Source organism: Cibotium barometz, chromosome 9, assembly GCF_041138505.1.
Source record: "Cibotium barometz isolate CiBa-2024 chromosome 9, ASM4113850v1, whole genome shotgun sequence".
Lineage (NCBI taxonomy): Eukaryota > Viridiplantae > Streptophyta > Polypodiopsida > Cyatheales > Cibotiaceae > Cibotium > Cibotium barometz.
This window is the reverse complement of record NC_141054.1, coordinates 57,491,543-57,512,558: the sequence shown is the minus strand read 5'-3', so window position 1 is coordinate 57,512,558 and position 21,016 is coordinate 57,491,543. Positions and strand designations below refer to the sequence as shown.

The window sequence follows — 21,016 nt, the reverse complement described above, 5'->3', positions numbered from 1 at the left end:
TATAGTCAATTCGAGGCATCGGGAATCTGCTTTTGATAGTTAGCTTGTTGAGTGCACGATAATCGACACACAAACGGGAAGACCCATCTTTCTTCTTGACAAATAAGATCGGTGCTGCAAATGGCGACACACTGGGGCGGATGAAGCCAGATTGCAACAATTCTTGGAGTTGGCGGTCCAACTCCGATTCCATTGCCTTGGAAAGGCGATACGGAAATTGCTCGGGGGTTCCGAGCCTGGGAGGAGGTCTATCTTGTGGTCCTCCGGTCTGGACGGGGGAAGCTTGGGAGGGAGGTTGTCCCGAATAAAAATCTTTTGGACTTTTCACGGAGAACCGAGTACTTCTCGAAAGCACTGGCCACCGTCTGGGCTATCTGGATGTAAATCATTGCACACTGTGCGCCTTTCCTGACTGCTCGCTTAGCCTGTAAGTGGCTTATGAGCGAAAAGTTCGGAATTCCTGGCTCACACTTAATGGTCACTGGGGCGTTTGACACATTCCGATTAATCTGGAATGTGTGCTTGTCCCACTTGACATCAGGAAGAAACTTGTGAAACCATTGAATACCCAAAATTATGTCTGCTCCTACAAGAGGGGCAACCATAAAATCACGCACAAACTCTATGCCCTGAATCACTAACTTAGCACCTAGAGCTTCATACTTGACGCTCGTTGTCATGCCTATGCTAAAACCCTCAACCTGCTTGTCCACCGAAGTCAGCTCGAAACGGGCACGCCTAGCGGCCTGTTCATGACCACATCCTCTTTGCTGCCGCTGTCAAACAAGACAACGACTCTTTGGCCACCTATGTAGCCAAAGGACTTGAGCAATTCATTGCGCTCATACTCTTGGTCATGGGCGCCCTTCTGCTTATCTTCGAGCTATGGGTAATAATTGCTCCAATTGAAGCACCGGGGTTTGAAGAACTAGGGGTAGCCGCTGGGGTCTGTGTGGGAGCTGAGCTCACCACGGAAGCTGTGGAGGCGGCGGCGGCGGGCTTTGGAGGCTTCTTAGGACAATCCCGAGAAGTATGTCCTTTTGTATGACCTGGCCATTTGTCTGTGGATGGAATGCACTAGACGACTGTAACTTGGGTTCCAAAGTTTTCGAATAATGTCCTCCAAAAATGCGAGGTGAACTTGGAATCCCTGTTTGATGTAATGGTGCTAGGCAAACCACAAATGGGATACCAATGCTTGAGAAAAAGGCGGGCTACGTCCTCAGTTGTGGCCGTATGCTTGCATGGGATGAGCATGCAGATCTTACTGAAGCGACATAATGGTAAAACTCTGAGTGTTACGGGATCCGGTGGATGCTGGTAGAGGCTCTACAAAGTCCATAGAAAGTCAATGAAAGGTCCGTCGGGGATAGGCAAAGGTTGAAGTAACCCAGCTTGCTTTGTATGTGGAACCTTAACTTTTTGACAAATCTTATAGGCTTGAACATGTGAATATACATCACGTCTCATTTTTGGCCAATAAAAGGATCGTTCCAATTTCTCGAGGGTACTGTTGATACCTCTATGTCCTCCAACTAAGGAGTCATGGACATCATGGAGAAGAGCTGCTCGCTTTTCCTGAATGACACAGAGGCGGTTCTTGTAGAACAACCAACCGTTCTGCACTGAATAATGGCTAGGCTGAGAGGTGAGGGCCAAATTGTATTGAGTACCAAACTCAGGGGGGTCGATATACTGGTCTTTCATGCTATCTAAGTCTTTCCCAGTGATTTCGAGAATGGTAGCATCTTGCATTGCCTGGATGCTGGCCTCTCGACTAAGAGCATCTGCGACTAGGTTATGCTTACTAGGGATGTACTCGATCATTCCTCCAAATTGTTGGAGCTGACTCCATCTGGCTTGCCGATCACTCCATTGGGCACTTGGCATGGTTTGAAGCCACTTAAGTGCTTGGTGGTGTGTTTTGGCTGTGAAAACCTGTCCATAAAGGAAAGGCTTCCAATGTTTGAGAGCTGTGATCACATCCAAAAGCTCTTTGTCATAAACCGAATAATTCTTTTCGGTGACATCCAACTTTCTACTGTAGTAGGTCACGGGTCTATTAACGTGCTGGAGAATTGCACGTATGGCTACATTGTTGGCATTGGTAATGACCTAAAAAGGTTCATTCCAAGATGCTAACTTTAAAACAGGAGCTTTTGAGGCTGCTTTCTGGAGTGCACGGAATGCATCAAGCGCCTTGCCTGTAACTGTGACTTTTTGTCTACGAGTCTTTGCTCCCTTGAGCAAGTCGGTGAGTGGTGCTACAAGGTTGGAAAACTAGCGAACATGAGTGTTGTAGGCTTGGCAAAGACCTGCGAAAGAACGGATCTCTTGGGCGGTCTGAGGGATGTCCCAATCCAAGATCTCTTGAACCTTTGAGGGGTCCAATCGAATCCTAGTGGAATCGATGATATAGCCCAAGTATCGAACCTTGATAACGCTGAAGATAGACTTTTTGGCGTTTATGTAGAGTCCATTATCTCGTAAAAGTTGTAAGACTTTCTCCAGATCTTTCTCATGTTGCTTTGCAGTGGGGCTGAGAAGACAAGTATGTGATCAAGAAATATGAAAATACACTTACCAATGAGGACTGCGAAAATCTTGGACATTATTTTATTGAAGGTTGCGGGTGCATTGGTAAGCCCAAAAGGCATGAGTACGAACTTGTAGTGACCACGCTCTGTCCGGAAAGCTGTTTTTGGAATGTGAGCTTCGAAAATGTGGACTTGATAGTAGCCACTCTTGAGATCGATCTTAGTAAAAAAATTTGCACCATCTAAATGCTCCAAAATGTACTCAATCCTTGGCATAGGAAACTTATTCTTAATGGCGAGTTTATTTAATGCCCTGTAGTCTACACAAAGGCGTGTAGACTTGTCCTTCTTTTGGACAAATAGGATGGGTGCAGCAAATGGTGAGGAAGATGGTCGAACGAATCCGGCTCGGAGGAGCTCAGATAACTACTTTTCTAGCTCGCTCTCTAAAGCCTTGGAAAGATGATAGGGGAACCTACTAGGAGATTTTGATCCAGGACCAAATCGATATGATGGTCCTCAAAACGGGATGGGGGGAGACTGGGCGAGAGATCGTCCCTAAGCATAATGTCCTGATGTCTAGAAAGGAGGTTTGCTAACTGTGGGACTGGGGATGAAGATGAGATAGCTGCTATTGATGAGGTAGAGGTTGTCTGAGCATGAATTTAAAGCAATGCTCCTTCCGCTCCCTTGTGGATAGCTTGTCAGGCTTGGAGATGAGAAATCAATGGGATGCCAAGAATGCTTCTATCCCCACGAATCATGACGCGCTTAGGAGAACCTTTAGAGATAGTAAAAGTGTCCTGCCCCCAATCGAGAATATGCTAATATTGAGGAAACCACTGGATTCCTAAGATCATGTCACAGAAGAGACGAGACAATGAAATCTCGTTGGAATGAGGCCTTTTGAACTACAAAGGCAAACTGCTGTGCCTTCTAAGATATTTCGGTGCGGAGACTAAGTGTGAACCCGTCCACATCCAAATGATATGGCACTAATGTACAGCTCATTTTGTTAGCCAATTGGGGAGAGATGGCTTCCTCAAAACTGCCCATGTCAAATAGTACAACAAACTGTCGGCCCTTGGCAGAGCCATGAGCTCGGATGAGGCTTTTCTGTGCAGCATCGGTCTCACCCTCTTGCTTAGTATCAAAGAGCACGGATGGCATAGGATGCATAGAAGGCAAAAGCTGAACTGCGTTTGTGGTAGTAGGTAGGGCTGGAGGAGCACGAGATGTTGTGGAAACTATGGAAGAAGGGGCTTTGGAGGCTTGCTCCGCTTGCCATTTCTGGCAATCCTTCTTACCATGCCCAATGGTATAACAGATAAAATATATGTTTTCTAATTGGTATTTTCTTTGCTCCTCTGGAGGAAGATAACCTCCAGTGATGCTTGCTTTAGCCTTTTCCTTATCCTTCTTACCCCTTGAACTAGAGCTATTAGTGCCGTCCTTCTTAGCATCTTTAGAAGATGCATTACCTTTCCCTAGCTGCGTAGCAGATTGCTGCTACTGGGGTTTGGCACTAGACTGCGATGACTGGCTCCCGTGCTTCAATTTTCTGGCAAGGTTATAACTTTAGCACAACAGTTAGGGTTATCCAAGCAGGCCAAGATGGATCAATTCATTCGTGGATTAGATCCTAATATCCGGTTCACAGTTCGTAACTTTGAACCCAGTACATATGACCGGGATTTGACTCTAGCTCAAAATGAAGAAATGAAGATAAACGGAGGCAAGCCTATAACCCGTTCTGTCTAAGTCCATAGAACTCATCTGCTAGGTTGGTTAAATACTGGGAAGAGAGAAATCTGGTCTTTAGGTCATGGACAAATGTATCCCAGCTAAAAGCTGTTGTGGTTGGGTCTGTATGAAGACTAGACTAATGCTGCCACCAAGTGACTGCCTCACTCGTAAGGTGGGGAGCTGCTACGTGGACTCTATCCTGAGGATCTGTGTGTCATGTGCATCACAGATGCCATGGACATGCTCAGGGCTAGATCCAGAAGAGGCAGCCAGATAAAGAGCAGAACCAGACAGAGCCAGGATGATGGAGCACAGAACTCAGAGCACCTCTGCAGTGCAGACTGAAGCAAGGCTTGGAGAAAGAACCAAAGGGATGCTGTCGGCTGACATCAGCATGGTCAAAGAGCTGTCGGCAGCATACTGGAGTGGTCGGCTGGGCCAGCAGATAAGGGCAGCAGGCAGGCGCCAGAACCAGGACCAGTCGGCTGAATTAAAGGGATTTAATGAATTAAAACTGGCCGACCAGCAGTCGGCCAGCTCCTACCTTGTCCAAGAGTGCTATAAAAGGAACCAAGTGCTCCATGTTTTACTCATTCACTCCCACTAGGGGTGTGGGTCACTTAGAGGTCCCATAGGGGACAGAATTTAGGGTTAGGAACCTTTTTATGAAGGCAGCCCATGGCTGTAAAGATCTGTACCTTTTTTGTACATAGTATATACTGAAATTCCAGCACTTCTCACTCTCTCTCTCTACTCTCTCTCTACCTGCGTTTTTGCATCAGAAGGTCTTCAAGAGTGTTTAGGGCTGAAAGAAGACTACCCAGAGCTTCCGCGCGTTACATTGGTATCAGAGCATCAGGCTCAGCCAAGCTAAACACTGAATCAGTCCCAGATGATGGTGTACAGGTCCAAGGTACAGGAAAGTACACGGATTCGAAGCCCAAGGCGGGAACACAGATCGGGAAGAACTCCCAGGAGGTTTGTTGGTGGTGTTCCACAGTGCCAGATGGGGATGGCAGTTCCGTGAGCCAGATGGGTTCTAAGGGAACGGTCCCAAGGGAGGTTGATCCTCCAAGGGTGATGTGAGAGTGCCAGACTCAGTTCCAGGAACGAAGACCAAGACGGTGTTCAGAGTCAGGGCAAGGAATGGATTGTGGACTAGAGGAAGACCAGATGCATAGATCTTCATCAGAGACAGAGTGGTTTGGAGAACAGATCGGATTTTCAGAGAAAAAAAGGTTGCCGGGATGGATGATGACAGAGGGACTTCGGAACAGGATTGGGATGATGACAGTCATCCAAGAGCAGGTTGGATTCCCGTCATCAAGTTTAGCAGAGGGGGATGTCATGTGCATCACAGATGCCATGGACATGCTCAGGGCTAGATCCAGAAGAGGCAGCCAGATAAAGAGCAGAACCAGACAGAGCCAGGATGATGGAGCACAGAACTCAGAGCACCTCTGCAGTGCAGACTGAAGCAAGGCTTGGAGAAAGAACCAAAGGGATGCTGTCGGCTGACATCAGCATGGTCAAAGAGCTGTCGGCAGCATACTGGAGTGGTCGGCTGGGCCAGCAGATAAGGGCAGCAGGCAGGCGCCAGAACCAGGACCAGTCGGCTGAATTAAAGGGATTTAATGAATTAAAACTGGCCGACCAGCAGTCGGCCAGCTCCTACCTTGTCCAAGAGTGCTATAAAAGGAACCAAGTGCTCCATGTTTTACTCATTCACTCCCACTAGGGGTGTGGGTCACTTAGAGGTCCCATAGGGGACAGAATTTAGGGTTAGGAACCTTTTTATGAAGGCAGCCCATGGCTGTAAAGATCTGTACCTTTTTTGTACATAGTATATACTGAAATTCCAGCACTTCTCACTCTCTCTCTCTACTCTCTCTCTACCTGCGTTTTTGCATCATGGTGCGTTTTTGCATCAGAAGGTCTTCAAGAGTGTTTAGGGCTGAAAGAAGACTACCCAGAGCTTCCGCGCGTTACACTGTGATTCTCGCTAAAAGAAAATGAGCATTAAATTGATGAATAAATTGATTAAATGCTAAAAGATCACACTTACCATCATACTTACTAAAGTTCAGTTGAGTTTGGATGACGGTAGTCGATGTCGCAAGATGCTGGTTGGTGGCACCTATGGGTGGGAAAACTGAAGAGACGTGCTGATATGTTAGATGTATGGCCTCCTTTTCCCTTTGGTGTTCAAGTAACATGCGCTCTCGATCAAGCTCTAGTTGGTGCTCCCGAGCGGCGAGTTCAGCCTGACATCAGTCTTGTCGATCCTGTGTTGGGCTTCCTCATAGTCCCGTCTGTCTGCTTTTTCTTCTCGCCGTCTGGCTTCATCTTCTCGTCTTTGCTATTCCATTTGAAATAAGAGAGTGACGAAGTCGGGGGTAACTGGAGGAGTGGGTTTATGCTGCTGTTGCCTCCAAGAGTTGGAGACGCTCCATAAGAAGCTGGTTTTGAGCTTGGAGTAGAGCTATGGTATCTGCAGTAGGTGGAAGAGCAAGGTCTCCTTCGGGGGAGACGTGTAACATGCAGTGGAAGTATTCGTAATTAAGGATCCTGTCACACAGCAGAAGTATTCCTAATTAAGGATCCTGTCACACAAGTCTCACACCGCCTTCTGTATCCTGAGTTTCGCGAGTTTAGCAATCCACTTTTATGACTTCAAACTTTAAGAGATTGAGAGAGAGAGAGAAATTGTACACCGTATGGGGTCCCGAATTACCCACTGAAGGGCTCCCTATCCCGTTACCGGAATAGTATTTGCTTTATTACTTTGAAGAGACTGACTTTGGACTGACGATAAGCCAAACGCAAGATCTCGGAGGACCAAGAGTCGGGTTGAACTGTACACGGTTGTTCAAGCACCAATGATGACCAATCTCGAGCCTATGCAACGAGGGAGGGCTGCAAATTTGAGGCTGAGGTAGGGACTGATTGGGATTGTTTCTAGGCTGTGAATGAATGTTGAAATGAATATGAATGCTGAGTTTTACATTCACAAAGTGCTGTAGCAAAACGTTGAAGATAGGTATGCTGAAAACTGCTACTATGCAAAAAACGCAAGGAATTCTGAAGGTTGAATGCTGTATGCTCATGCATTTAGGTTGATGAAGGCTGAATACACATGCGTTGATGCTCCTAGATGCTGAAAGATGAAACGTTGAGGACTGAGGTGATGAATGCTTCAATTGCTTATGCTTTTTGTGCTGAAGGCTCCAACGTTGAAGGCTTGATTGCTGAATTATGATATGAATGATGGAATGGTGCAAAAGCATGCCTATTTATATGCAGAAGTGCTGGTCGGCCAGCATTTAATACTGGTCCATTGTAGCATAAAGTGCTACACGACTTGCTCATGTCAAATAATGATATTTAAATGCTATAAAATATGAAAAAATGCCAAATAAATGCTAATAAATATTCTAAGGTTGCCATATGCTATTTCAAGGCTTCTGTAATGGTCTATATGCAATGTATGAATGATATGCAATATGTAGAGTGCTTTCTAATGCAAACCCTAAGGTTTCTACTGACTCTACATGCATGAATGATTCTCTCCAAGTGGGTTAAGGGACTTGACTGACTGACTCACTGACTCACTATGGCTGAGGAGTGACCTACGTAGTTCGTGCCTGACATATCCTGGACTGAGGATTACAATGGTGTCACGGTGTACGACGACTATCATCCTAAAGGGTACTAGTACTGTACAATGTTGCAGTGATGATGATGAGCCATCTTGCCACCATGCATTACAATGCAAAGTGCATGTGACAAGACGTCTTCCTGCTGATGTGTACTCTCCTTTGTGGACAGGTTGCTGAAGTCGGTGGTCGTGCCGGAGCGAAGTCTGACCATCCAAGGATGCCCTCACGCTAGGATGCGGTGTGTGTGGACAAGCTGAATCTGATACTAATGTAACATGCAACAGAAGTATTTGTAATTGAGGATCTTGTCACACAAGTCTCACACCGCCTTCTGTATCCTGAGTTTCGCGAGTTTAGCAATCCACTTTTATGACTTCAAACTTTAAGAGATTTAGAGAGAGAGAGAGAGAGAGAGAGAGAGAGAGAGAGAGAGAGACTGTACACCAGATTGGGTCCCGAATTACCCATTGAAGGGCCCCCTATCCCGTTACCGGAATAGTATTTGCTTTATTACTTTGAAGAGAATTGCTTTGGACTGATGATAAGCCAAACACAATAACTCAAAAAAACCAAGAGTCGGGCTGAAGTGTACACGGCTGTAGAAGCACCAGTGATGACCGATCTCAAGCCTATGCACTCTTTCCAATGGAATGTAGGAAGGCTGCAAATCTGAGGCTAAGATAGGGCTGTTTTGGGACTGTTTCTAGGTTGTGTATGAATGCTGTAAATGAATGAATGACTGTGTTTTAGCTTCACCGGATGGGCTGTAGCAAAACGATGAGTGTATGGATGCTGAAAACTGTGTAGATGCTGAAAACGCTGAACCCTGAAGGAGCTGAATGCTGATTGATGCTGCGTTTTGTTGATGAGGCGCTGAATGGTCCAAGCGTTAATTCTCCTTGTGCTGAAGGATGAAGAGCTTGAAGGCTTGTGGCTGAATGATGATGAATGAATGAGTGAATGAGCAAGTGATGCTATTTATATGGGTTTGATGCTGGTCGGCTGCTATAGAGCTGGCCGACTGCAGCATAAATGCTACATGACTAGATATGAGGTGATAAATGCTGAAATAATGATAATAAAATGCTAGAAAATTTGCTAAAAATGTAGCTGAATAATATTTTGATGCTTCTGCTATGGTCTATGTGGTCTTATGTGCCTATGGGATGGATGATATGCAAAAGGCAACCATGAAGTGATGGAGACCCTAAGGCTTCTATGACTTCTATATATGCATGAATGATTCTTTCCAAGTGGGTTAAGGGACGTCAACTGACTGACTGACTCTCTAAAGCTGAGGAATGACTTACGTAGCTCGTGCTTGATATATCCTGGATTGAGGATTACAATGGGATCACGGCGTATGACAAATATCATCCTAAAGGGTTCTAATATTGTACAATGTTGCATTGATGATGAGCCATCTTGTCACCATGCATTATAGTGCAGAGTGCATGTGACAGAGTGGACTGTTGTCTCGATGGTGAGAGTTGAGGGAAAAACGCTGAAGTGCTTTATGTATAGCAGAGGGGGCTGCTGTCCCATGAGCTGTGGAGAAAACGTTGATATGCTGAGGTAAGCGTTGATGTAGACGCTGATGGTAAGTGCTGATGATAGGCTGATGTAAACGCTGATGTAAGCCTTGATGTAAGCGCTGATGAAAGGCTGATGTAAACACTGATGTAAGCGCCAAGGTGGTACCAAACGTTATGTACTGTACGGATCCGTACGTACTGTACGTTGTTTGGTACGGAAAAAAATTTTAAGGTACGTAAAAATACGTACCATTGATAAAAATACATAAAATCTCAGAAATTTCAGCCACCTACATAAAATTTCAGTCCATGTCCACATTGACATATAAAACTTTCGAAATAGAGACACAACAAGGTCACAAACCTACTAATTCAAAAGTGAGAAATTACAATCACAAGTCGTCAATCATACTTAATAAGTTAATCATACTTAATACTTAATACTTATTGTCACAAGTGAGTCGTCCACAGATGGTGGGCTAAGGCTCAAAGAGAGAGAGAGAGAGAGAGAGAGAGAGAGAGAGAGAGAGAGTTATGTTGCTGCCTTGGGGGCCTGGGTGGGTGAGTTATATTGCCAGCCGTACTGGGCGCCAGTGGCGAATAGAGAGGGCGGCTACGCACAGAGGCGCGAAGGGGCGGTGAGGGCAGAGGCGATGAGCAGGGGGCGGCCCAGGGAGAAGGCGGCGGCGACAGTAGCGAAGAGAGAGAGAGTGCGACTGTAGAGAAGAGAGAGCATGGCGGCTAGCTCTTACCGGAAGGTTGAGGTCGTACGGCCTCCAGAGTCCAGACGCAAGACGCAGACACAAGATGCAGGCACGTCGCAAAAAATAAAATAAAAAAAATGACACAGTTCTTGGCTTGGGAGGAGCAGAGTAACAGTGCATAAAACACTATTAAGTTTCAACAAAGGAGAGGGCTTCTATTTATAGGAAAAAGTGAGCCTCTAACCAAGCCTACTGATTCTAGAATTTTCCAGATCAGTTTGGTCAATTTTTGACCATTTTTGGGTCAGTTTTGGTCACTTTTTGGATCTAGTTGAAACAGGAGAGAGGAGAGATGAAAATATCTCATTATTTGGGAGTTTAAAACTCATTCAAGTATGTGAAATAGGTGCCCTCTTCATGAGGGGAATTCCCCCATGCAGAGGTGTCAAAAATGCATCATTTCACCTAAATATCTCCCTTTTTTAACTATTAACCTTGTCCTTAGTCAACTCTTCATCTTATGTAAGTATTTACTCATTTTTGGGGGATTTTCCTTTTATTCTTCTATTTATCTCCTCTCTACAAAAAAAAACCGTACGGATCGATCCGTACGTACGGATCCCCGTACGGTATGGATGTACGGTACGGATTGGATCCGTACGTACGTTTTGATCCTACCTTGGTAAGCGCTGAATGTAGGCTGATGTAAACGCAGATGTACAGGATGTAAAGCCTGATGTAAGCGCTAATGTAAAACGCTGATGTTAGTGCATATGTAAACGTTGAAGGTAGCAGAGAGGGCTGCTGTCCCACGGTGTGGCCTGTAGCAGAGAGTGGGCTGCTGTCCCATGTAGTGGCCAGATGAGAAACGCTGATGTGCTGAATGTCAGGCGAGGATGATGAAGCTGTGTAGTGTAGAGCCCGACAGAAGCAACAGGAGCAGCAACATATGGTGTATCGGATATGTGCAATGAAGTGGTACCATCAGGTGAATGATGAGGCAATGCTATATATACCAAGGGGGAGTGCTGGTCGGCAAGCAGCCAAGACAAAAATCCCCAAATAAAACCAAAAATACCCCTTTTTAGGGCTGGGAAAAATACTGTTTTCACACAGAACCTACCTTGCATGGTCTTGTAGATAGAAAGTTTATCTTTCACTTTCCGTCTTAGCTGAGCCTCAGTCACCAACCTCCGTAGGATAGTCTCCCATGCTTCATGCACCTCATTATCACTCTCTTGAAAACACCCTTGAAACTTAGGGTCTAACACAAAAGTAGCTGCATGCATAGGAGAGTGATAGCTATACCATCTCTTTTGACAAACCCTCCGTAATATCTGATACCTCTCTGAATTAGGCTCCAGCACTACTAGCTTTTCCTTCATCTTGTCCATGTGCTTATACACCTTGCCATCCCGAGCCAAGAGAGAGCGAAGAGGACCGGCGAATAGCTGATGGTGCGGAATCTGATGGGGTCACAAATGTGGCAGGATCTATAGCAGGTCTCGGATATTTCCTCGCAGAAGATGATCTTGTTTGACCCCATACTCTCTAGCAACTCCTACCGTTTCTCTGCACTCAAATTTGGACAGAACTTGATTTCTTGGCCTGACTCATGAAGCGAATGAGCTCGGACATGATTGGCGCCACTTGTCTTTGTCATTTCGCACAAACGATGAGTACATGGCTTGGCTCCACCTCCTGAGGAAGGAGGCCCACTGTCAACCTCATTCCACCAAGTCCACTTCTTGGTCCTGTTGGAAGTTCGACCTTGGGGTTGTGAGCTAGAGGCCATCCTAGATCCCCTTCTGGAAAAAATAAAATAGAGATCATTTACAAATTTCAATCTTGAAGGGGCATTGATAATTTGAGATTCCAAAATTCAAGAAAATTAGGAAAATTGGAGCAATGTTGCAATTGGGGAAAATTGGAAGGCCCAATTGTCCCAATTTGAAAATTTCCCCCAATTTTTCTATTTTTCCAATTTCCCCCAATTTCACCCATTAATCATTTTTTCCCAATAATCAATTGCCCCCAATAATAATTGGGGGAATGAGAAATCGAGATTGATATGAGAAATTGAGATTACAACTTACCGAAGCTTTCATTTTGAAGGCTGAATCAATGAAAATTTCACCAACCTTTCCCTTCAAGAGTTGATACCGGAGATTGAGTGGAAGCGGGGAGGTCGAGACGATGGGTGGTGGGAGTTGGGACTCCGGAGGTCGAGACGATGGGTGGCTCGAGGTGAAGTCCTGGCTCGAGCTCGAGATCAGTGCAAACGGAAGGCTAAACGTTGAACTTCAAAGGCTGAAGTTGATCTCTCTCTCTTTCTCTCACTTAGTGTGCTGTGAGGCAGTGGTCCTATTTATAAGACCTCATGTGCGTGGGCACGTGGGGAGGACAGGTGAGAGGTCGATGGTGAAGCGTAGTCCTCGTGCGCAAGCAAGTTGGTAGATTTTTGTGGCTTTTTCCCTGTGTAGGGAACGGGCCGTTCCCAACATGGGAATGGTCATTCCTGTTTTGAAACTGCCGTTTCCATGTTGGGAATGGCCCGTTCTAGAAATGCTTGATCGTTCCTCCTGTTCCAGCCTCTGATAAGGTCTGAAACAGCGTTTCACTGTTCCAAGGGGCCGGAACGGCCATTCCCTGTGACACTGGTGCCGTTTAGCAGATACCAAGGAGTAGGTACTCCTCTTGGAGCCAGTTGAACAACAGCCTAAGCAGGTACAACGAATATTGATAAACAGAGCGGCCTCCACAGTCGGAACAACAACTATACAATCAGGGTCCTTAAAAAGAGAGAAGAAAACGCAGCTGCTGGGGGAAAAGCGCCGCTCAGCTCTCCTTCATGCGATCCTAGTGAGAGGTTCTTGTTGTGTTGCTTTAATGGGTGCAAGGTGGTCGATTTTTAGGAAAGCCCACGTAAAGATGGAATCTTTTCTCTTGAAGACGTGTGGCGTATTCTATTTGGCTCCATCTCCACACGAGTCCTTGTTGCCAAATAAAATGTCCGTAACACAAATGATGCCCAACCTTATTAATACTGTCCACCTTCATTTTAATAAATGTGAACATAAAAAGCTTATAAGTTGATCACTAACAATGTCTCCTTTTGGGCCTTTTTTTCACATATTTTAATCCTCTAAAATGCGATAAATTTAATGGCAAACAAGGGCACTCCACTGGGGTAAGTGATATGCAATGCTAGGCATCCCCGGCACTACCTATTCCTTCACACAACCATACAGGCAAGACACAAAAACATGTCATTCGCTAGCAAAAATCCCTAATGCATTGACATGCATCCATGATTTATTTACATGCACATGGGATGGAAATCCCCCGTTCTTAGTACTTGTAGTATTTTGGGCACTCTGGAATTCCCAGAGTTCCCGTGTGAAAAAGCAAGGTTGTTCTCATTGAAAAAGATGAGCCTGGATCTAATCATACTAGAATCCTCAAATGAACATCCAGTCATAAGTAGTGACTATATACTAGTTAGCTCTGAGGTGGACATCTCTCACACACTGCGAAGAAAGAGCTGGACTCAAGTCACGTATAGAAGTTATTGATCACGGGAAACGGGAACGGCCAAGGTAAGGGAACGGGAATGGGTTGGGAACGGCATACTTTTTTTTATAGAAAATATATATTTAACCACAATTTTATTCACATTTACAAAAATGTTAACCTTTAAAGCATAAAGGAGACTTGAAACATTTAAAGTTTAAACAAGATTCATCATTCAAGAATATTACTTAAAAGTTAAACATAAAGGTTGCTTGGCTGAATCTCCTTGTCTCTAAAGCTGCTTGGCTGAATCTAAGGACGATGTAATTTGCAGAAAGTAGTATGGGGATCAAGATACCTGCCAGTGTGGGACCAGCTCGCCTAATCCATCAATGAAGCTCGAGATCTCATCAATGTAGAGGCCAAAAAGAGTGGGTGATAGAGAGCAGCCCTGTTTCACCCCAATAGTACTGGAAATCTCTTGCGACGTACCTCCTAGGGCTCTCACTTGTCTGGTGATGGACTCATATAGGGCGATGATGCTCCAAACCATGTCAGATGAGACTCGTATCTCCTGTAGAGAGAGAGAGAGAGAGAGAGGGGGAAATGGCGAGGTGGTGAGAGAGAAGTGCGCATGACTCAAAAGTGATTTGATTGTTGTGTTGAACCTTTACCAAGTACATGCGTTTGTAACATAGTCACAGGAAATAGCCGTTTCAGTCCCTAGAAACGCGTTTCCCCGTTTCAGGACCTCATCCATTTCCATGGCCGTTTCTCATTTCCCAAATGATATTGTCACAGGAAACGGCCGTTTCCACCCCTAAAAACTCGTTTCCCTGTTTCCATTTCTCAAACGTTTACGTTCCCGTTTCTCGTTTCTGGTGACTATGGTTTGTAGGCTTGATGGGTTATCTTTTGAACCATAGAAATCACACACATAGGGGATGTTCACACCTAAGAGGGTGTAGACCGAATCCCAACAGTTTTCATGCCATGTGGCGGTAGGGCGAATACACATTCACTGATGTCATGTGCAAAATGCACAGACATTGGTCTTGCTGTGCTTTGATCTCCCTTTGGTCAACCAGCCCACCAGAAGTAGGAGGGGCATAAATAGGTCTCCAATCCCCCTTATTCTTAAGCATTCTCCACTCCACACAATGCAACCTTGGGAGCTCTTTTCGGTAGCCCAATTCAGTTGGGAATAGTCAAATCGCTTTCAGAAATTACACAGAGAAGGTGGCGGAACAATTCATCAGGTTCTGGTCTGTCTATGTGCAGGGAACACGGTGATGTGTATGCAGTTTTCAAGGCAATTTTTCCTTGTACCTTTCATTCTCATATCAGTAAATCAAATGCACTTAGGGAGGGGCGTCCTTGCTTTTGGGAACCAACAGCAGTGTTTATATGGACAAATGTTTAAATTGCATGCTATCTAATTGATTCAGTACTGCGCAAAACCAGTTGTCCAAACATCGTTTATATAATGTATGTGTAGTTAAGGTGATAAATAAAAGATAGGGGTTGATAGCACCAAAAAAGTGGCACTTCATTATGGTACCGATTATATTTTCCCATGCTTTTCACTCACAGCTTAAGAGATAGACCAGAAAATAGCATTTTTGATGCTTGAGGTTGTAATTGTGATTAATGGGTTTTCAAGCAATAGAGATATCTTTTCAATCTTGGCAATAGTGAGAAAGGTTTTAAAACATCAGAATGTCTGTGACAGCACCATTGCAGATGTTGTGGAAAGAGCCTTTGCAATGAACATTCTTTGAATCAGATGGTACCTTTTTTATGATCCATTCAATCATGGAACACTACTGTTTCAGACTATGCTCAAAGATTATGCTTTTTCAAAATATGATGGCTCCTACATTGCAGGCTTTGCCCCAGTTTGGCATCAAGTCCACTGTCCGGGTTTGCGATGATTGTTTTCAGGCATCTAAACAGTAAGCTTAAACCTAGACCTGCAATAACTTTACCCTTGCCTTATGTATTTAGAGAAAACAAATCAGTCTACTTATTTTCTCATTGCTGTATGTAGAACCCCCAATGGACTAAGGGTTTCAGAAGTTGATATTGATGCTTCAAAAACCACAGACTCCTTGGCCAGCTTAGACCTGTCTCCTAATGATAGTCCACTCTTAGTAGAGGAAAGACCTTCAGCTGCTCCAGAGACACAATCACACGAGTGCACTTGTGGGATGCCTTTGTGCATATGCAGAATTCCAGCTGCTGCGGAGGTTAGTAAGTATTCGTTACACCACTTTGCTTGGTAAAAACAAAAAAGTATGTGTATGTGTGTGTGTCTCTCTGAAATTTTCTGCTTCAAACTGAAAATGTGTGGATAGATTGTGATCACAGGTTATCCCAAGTACACAACCAGTGACCCCGGTCATATCAAAAAAATTGCCTTCAGTATCTTCTGGGACTAGTTCTGCAGTCAAAAGAGTTTCTGCAAGTTCATCTTATGGCAATGAGCTTCCAAGGTGCGTGTGCATCTGCGTGCTTTTTGTTGCATGATGTGGTTCAAACTGTTTATCCAAAAATTGGAGGAATGTGCAGTTTATTCTTTTCTGCCACAAAACTGGCAAATGATGGAAGTCATCCTATCAAGAAAAAATATGAAGCCACTGGAGAGGTACGAGTGTTTTTGTTTGCTTGCCTTTTGAAAGCCTCTTATCTTGTATAAGGGTGGTGAATATATTTTTAAAATAAATGGTTGCTTTTGTCATGTTTATTTCTGTAATAGGGAATTTGGGAAGCTATAAAAAATGGTGATGCAACAGCTGTGAAAGATCTTCTAGCAAATGTAGGAAATCCTTACTTTTACCACCTTCTTTTCACATTTTTGGTAAAAGGATGGGTATGGAGATCAGTGGTGATTGCATGTATACGGTTTTTTTTTTTTTTTTTTTTTGGCTTGGGGGGGGGAGGATAAATACAACACATGTTTTGATTGTGACTTATATTGTTTGTAGCAGGGTGTTGACCCGAATCACCAGGATAAGCAAGGGATGTCTTTGCTTCACCTTGTGAGTAAAGGAACTGTTTGTGCAGTCTTGTATTTTAAGTGTTTTGCTGCTGTGCGGTTTATAAATTATCAAACTTTGTTTTGCAGGCAGCTGTTTTCAACTTTACAGAAATCACGTTCTTGTTGATGGATGCAGGAGCAAAATTAGATGCTAAAAATGCCCAAGGTAATGGCAATAATGTGGCAAGTGAATAAATAGTCTATTCTGGTTCTTTCCTCTACTTTTTCTTGAACGCTCTTGGAAAAATTAATGAAGCAAGTATGCTCTTCCAAAGGGGGAAGATTCATGACAATGTTGTGAGAAAGCTTGGGTGTTGAACCAAGTGAGATGGTACTCTCTTTTCTCATTGATCAAGGTGATGTGGTGGAGGGAAGAGAGGGTGAGCTTATGTTTAAAAAGCCATCTCATCCAAACTATCTTGGAGCCGCTTCCGCAAAGCTGAAATCCGCAATGCATCAAGAGAGGGAAGAGGCGTCAGTGACCTCTCGCTGTTGCATGCTACTCGTGGAACCCCTTCTCACAAGCATGCCTCTTCACTTCCAGGTACACATTTGTAGGGAACCGACTCGTGTCTCGGCCCCTGCAAGGAAGGAATTGGAGCGCTATGCTCCTCATGCAGATGAAGGCAAGAGGAAAGCCGACATTGGTGAGGAAGATCTTCATCACAGCAAGAGAACCAGAGAGTTCAAGGTAGGAGACTAATTTGTAAAATTTGAGAACTAAAATGGCGAGTATGACTCCACCAAAGCTTATCTTTCATCTCCTAGTTTGAGATTGCCTTTCATGCGGCGACACCATTACTACGTGGGCTGAATTCAAAAGCAAATTTTATGCTTTTGCCTCCCAATTTTGCAAAGAACGTACACAAAAAGTGGGATTGATTGGGTTGCAAAGAGGGGGAATCAATCACTTCTTATGTATCAAACTTTGGGAAGGTACTATTGGAAGTGATTCCCTTTATGAAGATTGATGAAGAGAAAAAGGAGAGTTTGAGTCGGGGCTTTAACCCATTTTTCAAGATGTGCCTAAAATCTACCCCAATCAAACGTTGCAACAACTTATAAATTCAGCTTTGGCTTGCGAAATGTTAATGTCAAGTGGATGCAATCAAAGATTGACCTAAGCATAGACAAGGCTAGTCTTAGCATACAAGAAGGTGGAAAGCTACCAAAAAGGGATTTCAAGGATGCCTTTTTTGGATTTCAAGGATGCCAAGGGTGCTCTGAAAGCTGAAAATATACAAGAGAAGAAGCGAGGAGCACATACAGGTTGTCTCTCAGCAAAGGGCACAGTACATATGCGAGAGGGAAAATGCTTTAAATGTGGTAGTAAAGGCGCCGATGTACAAACAAAGACAAGAAAGAAGATGAGCCTAAAGTGCATGTGAGCGTGGTGCCGGATGTGCAAGGCAATATGGGTCATGCAAGCAAGGATAGAGCAGTATGCAAAGCATGGGGGCAACTTAAAGATCAGCCCGCCTTATTCATGTTTGATGACTGCTCTACCGTCAACTCCATCTTTACTCAAATGGCTACCACCTTGGGGATTCAATTGGGAGACATGGGACCTGAAATACATGCATATTCAGCTTTTGTTGAGAAGGATGTGAACGTCACTCCTCTCATTGGAAATCTATGAATTCACATCCGAATTCACATCCAGGGCTACCTTGACCACAAGAACTTCTTATTGTGCCTCTCAATGGACATGATGTATTACTTGGCAAACCGTGGCACGCTCGCCTTGAGCCCCACAAGAACTACAAGACAAACAAACTTTCTTTTATGTACAAAGGCTGAGAGCATTTTATAGATGTAGGCGTATCGGGTGATACTGTCCCCATTGTATCTCATGTACAAATCAATAGAGCCATTAAAAAGAGTGTTTCTTCGTACTTAATTTTTGTACGTGATGATATGGAACATAGCAATGTGCATGTAGATTCTTACTCGTGATAGGCTAAATTTTTTGAGTATAGAGATTTCTCTCTGCAGATGCATTGTCGAGTGAAATGCCTCTCTCGCGACCAGAGAATCACCGTATTGATTTGGTGCCAAGTAGTTCATCTCCTAATAGGTTGGCATATCGTGTGAGTGCTTGCCAATAAGAGGACATTATGAAGCAGGTTCGTGAACTATGAAGAAGAGCTTAGTGCGACCAAGCTCTGTGCCATTTTGTTCACTCTCTCTTCTTTTAAAGTCGACGTTTACCTACAAGTTTTATAATTGATTAGGGGCTAAATAATAAAACATTGAAAGTTATGTAAGTCTAACATGTTACATAACAATATACCTGTCTAGCTTGACTCATATCGTGCATTGCACGCACCATGTGCAAGTTATTGCGGCAATAGACGAGCCGCTCTAACTGTCTCGTGTTCAGTCGATTGCGTAACTTCGTGTGTATAAGTGACTAGGAACTCCAGTTCCTCTCACATGCACCTGAACAGCAATCCTAATCCATAATAAAAATAAATAATGTTCAGGATTCTAGTATCTACACATAATTTAGTAACTTGGTGCCAAGTGGTTAGTGGTTACCTGCGCTAGAATCTTCAAAGCCACTCTTTGTAGGTGAGGTTGTCGGTAAGCAAATGACTCCCACCAAAAGAGAGGCTTCACCATAGAATCCCTCCTCCAACATACCGCATTGGTGAATGCGGGGCCCCTCTAGTTGATGAGCTCCTGTAAGAACTGAAATTGCCCATTCTCATCATCGGGTAATGCTCTCGGTAAGAAAGCATCCCTAGCTGAAAGCAACTCTTGATCAGTGAAAAGTGGGAGTGCTTTGTAGGCAGGATGCAACAAAGCAGCAAGGCCATGGATAGGCCTCTTCATCCACTTCCATCTCTTCTTCACCAGTGCCAAGATAGCATCGCGTCGAGGAGTAGCCTCAAGGGGATCACTGTGAATTTTAAAATAAAGGGGAGAATATCTTATATGAGAAAAACAAAAGAACAAGTACTTAGATTCAACATCCTATTTTAGTTTATTACTTATTCTTGAAAGTTGAATCTTATTTACCTTGTTAGCATATACTCTGGATCAAGCTCATCGAGGACTGTGGTGCTGGTAATCTCGACAATGGCCTCTCTCCTAAAGTGAGTGAGGAGCCCCATAGTAGTCCCCTCCATGTCTGTCATGCGTAAAACCCTATACAAGGGAGTAACTGCAATGACTAGGACGCGGACCTAACGCCAGATCTCCCCTCTCAAGCATAGCCGTTGAATGGCTCTTGCCTCATTGACACGCGAAGGTATCTCACCTTGTATCCATTCCTGCCACTCCGGTGAAACCACTGTTACTTGGAGCTTAGGCATGACATCATAAAGGCTCTCTAGAAGAAGCCACATGTAGGCAAAGCCTGCGAGAATGGCTTCTTCATCTCCAAGTCGCTGTGATGGCGGAAGATAGCAAGGGCCTTGACTTTTTGACTGAAAAAAGTGACAATTTGAGTGGCTTATGTCACCACACTCTTCACCCACTCTAACTTGCCTATGTCCTCCATAAGCAAGTCAAGGCAGTGAGAGGCACAAGGAGTCCATACTATGGACTTAAACTCCTCCTCAAGCAAGCGGCCCATCTTGCGGCAATTGGACGCATTGTCCGTAACCACTTGAGCCACATTTTCGGGGCCAACCTACAAGGATGATGGATGCATGAAAAAGGAAAAAAAATAAGACTTGAAAGTTGAGTAAAAGGCTAAGGCTAAACTTTCAAGCTTCAAACTCAAAAATTAAAATTGTATCTCACCTCGATTATGGCTTGTCGAATGTGGCGATAGATGACCTCGCCCGAGGTTTTCTTCCCGCCTTTCCGGCATCCACGGCCCGCAAGAAGTACGTGCCAAGAGGGCAAGATACTAGAATGTTGAGGATGCCCCTCTTCTTTCTATCGGTCCATCCGTTGGAGAGGATGGAACATCCATACTTCACCCATCCTGTTCGGACGGGCTCGAGGGTCTTGTTGATTCTCTCCTTTTCTTCATCAAGTGCCTTCGTGCGTCGTTGTAGGTGATACCATGCCAAGGGCCATGGCATGGTCCTACTTCGGCAATGGCCCTCACCATCCTTTGCCATTGAGGAGTTTTGAGGACATGAAATGCGAGATTGCACTCAATGACCGTGCGTGAATCTCCACATTTGCGAGAGAGAGGCCACATTTGCTCCGATGGAGCCTCCAAGAGTGGCTTGCCTCTTGTGTGGAACCTCAAACTCACTTGGTCTCTCTGATGAGGGATTGGAGTTGGTGAAGGGGGAGAAGGATGCGGAGAATGATGAAG

At 44.5% G+C, this 21,016-nt stretch overlaps 1 protein-coding gene across 2 annotated transcripts in view; it reads left to right on the top strand.

The window, feature by feature from the left end:
* LOC147635752 (Ankyrin repeat family protein) overlaps nucleotides 1-21,016 on the top strand; it is a 49,996-nt gene that overhangs the window by 16,863 nt on the left and 12,117 nt on the right. Inside the window, exons 2-9 of one of the 2 annotated variants that reach the window (XM_086803153.1) lie at nucleotides 15,427-15,483; nucleotides 15,582-15,649; nucleotides 15,745-15,943; nucleotides 16,065-16,189; nucleotides 16,266-16,341; nucleotides 16,453-16,512; nucleotides 16,682-16,735; nucleotides 16,822-16,900. In XM_086803153.1, the coding sequence (XP_086659279.1) occupies nucleotides 15,427-15,483; nucleotides 15,582-15,649; nucleotides 15,745-15,943; nucleotides 16,065-16,189; nucleotides 16,266-16,341; nucleotides 16,453-16,512; nucleotides 16,682-16,735; nucleotides 16,822-16,900 (718 nt within the window). The remainder of the gene's footprint in view (nucleotides 1-15,426; nucleotides 15,484-15,581; nucleotides 15,650-15,744; nucleotides 15,944-16,064; nucleotides 16,190-16,265; nucleotides 16,342-16,452; nucleotides 16,513-16,681; nucleotides 16,736-16,821; nucleotides 16,901-21,016) is intronic. The other variant, XM_086803154.1, reaches the window with a different exon arrangement.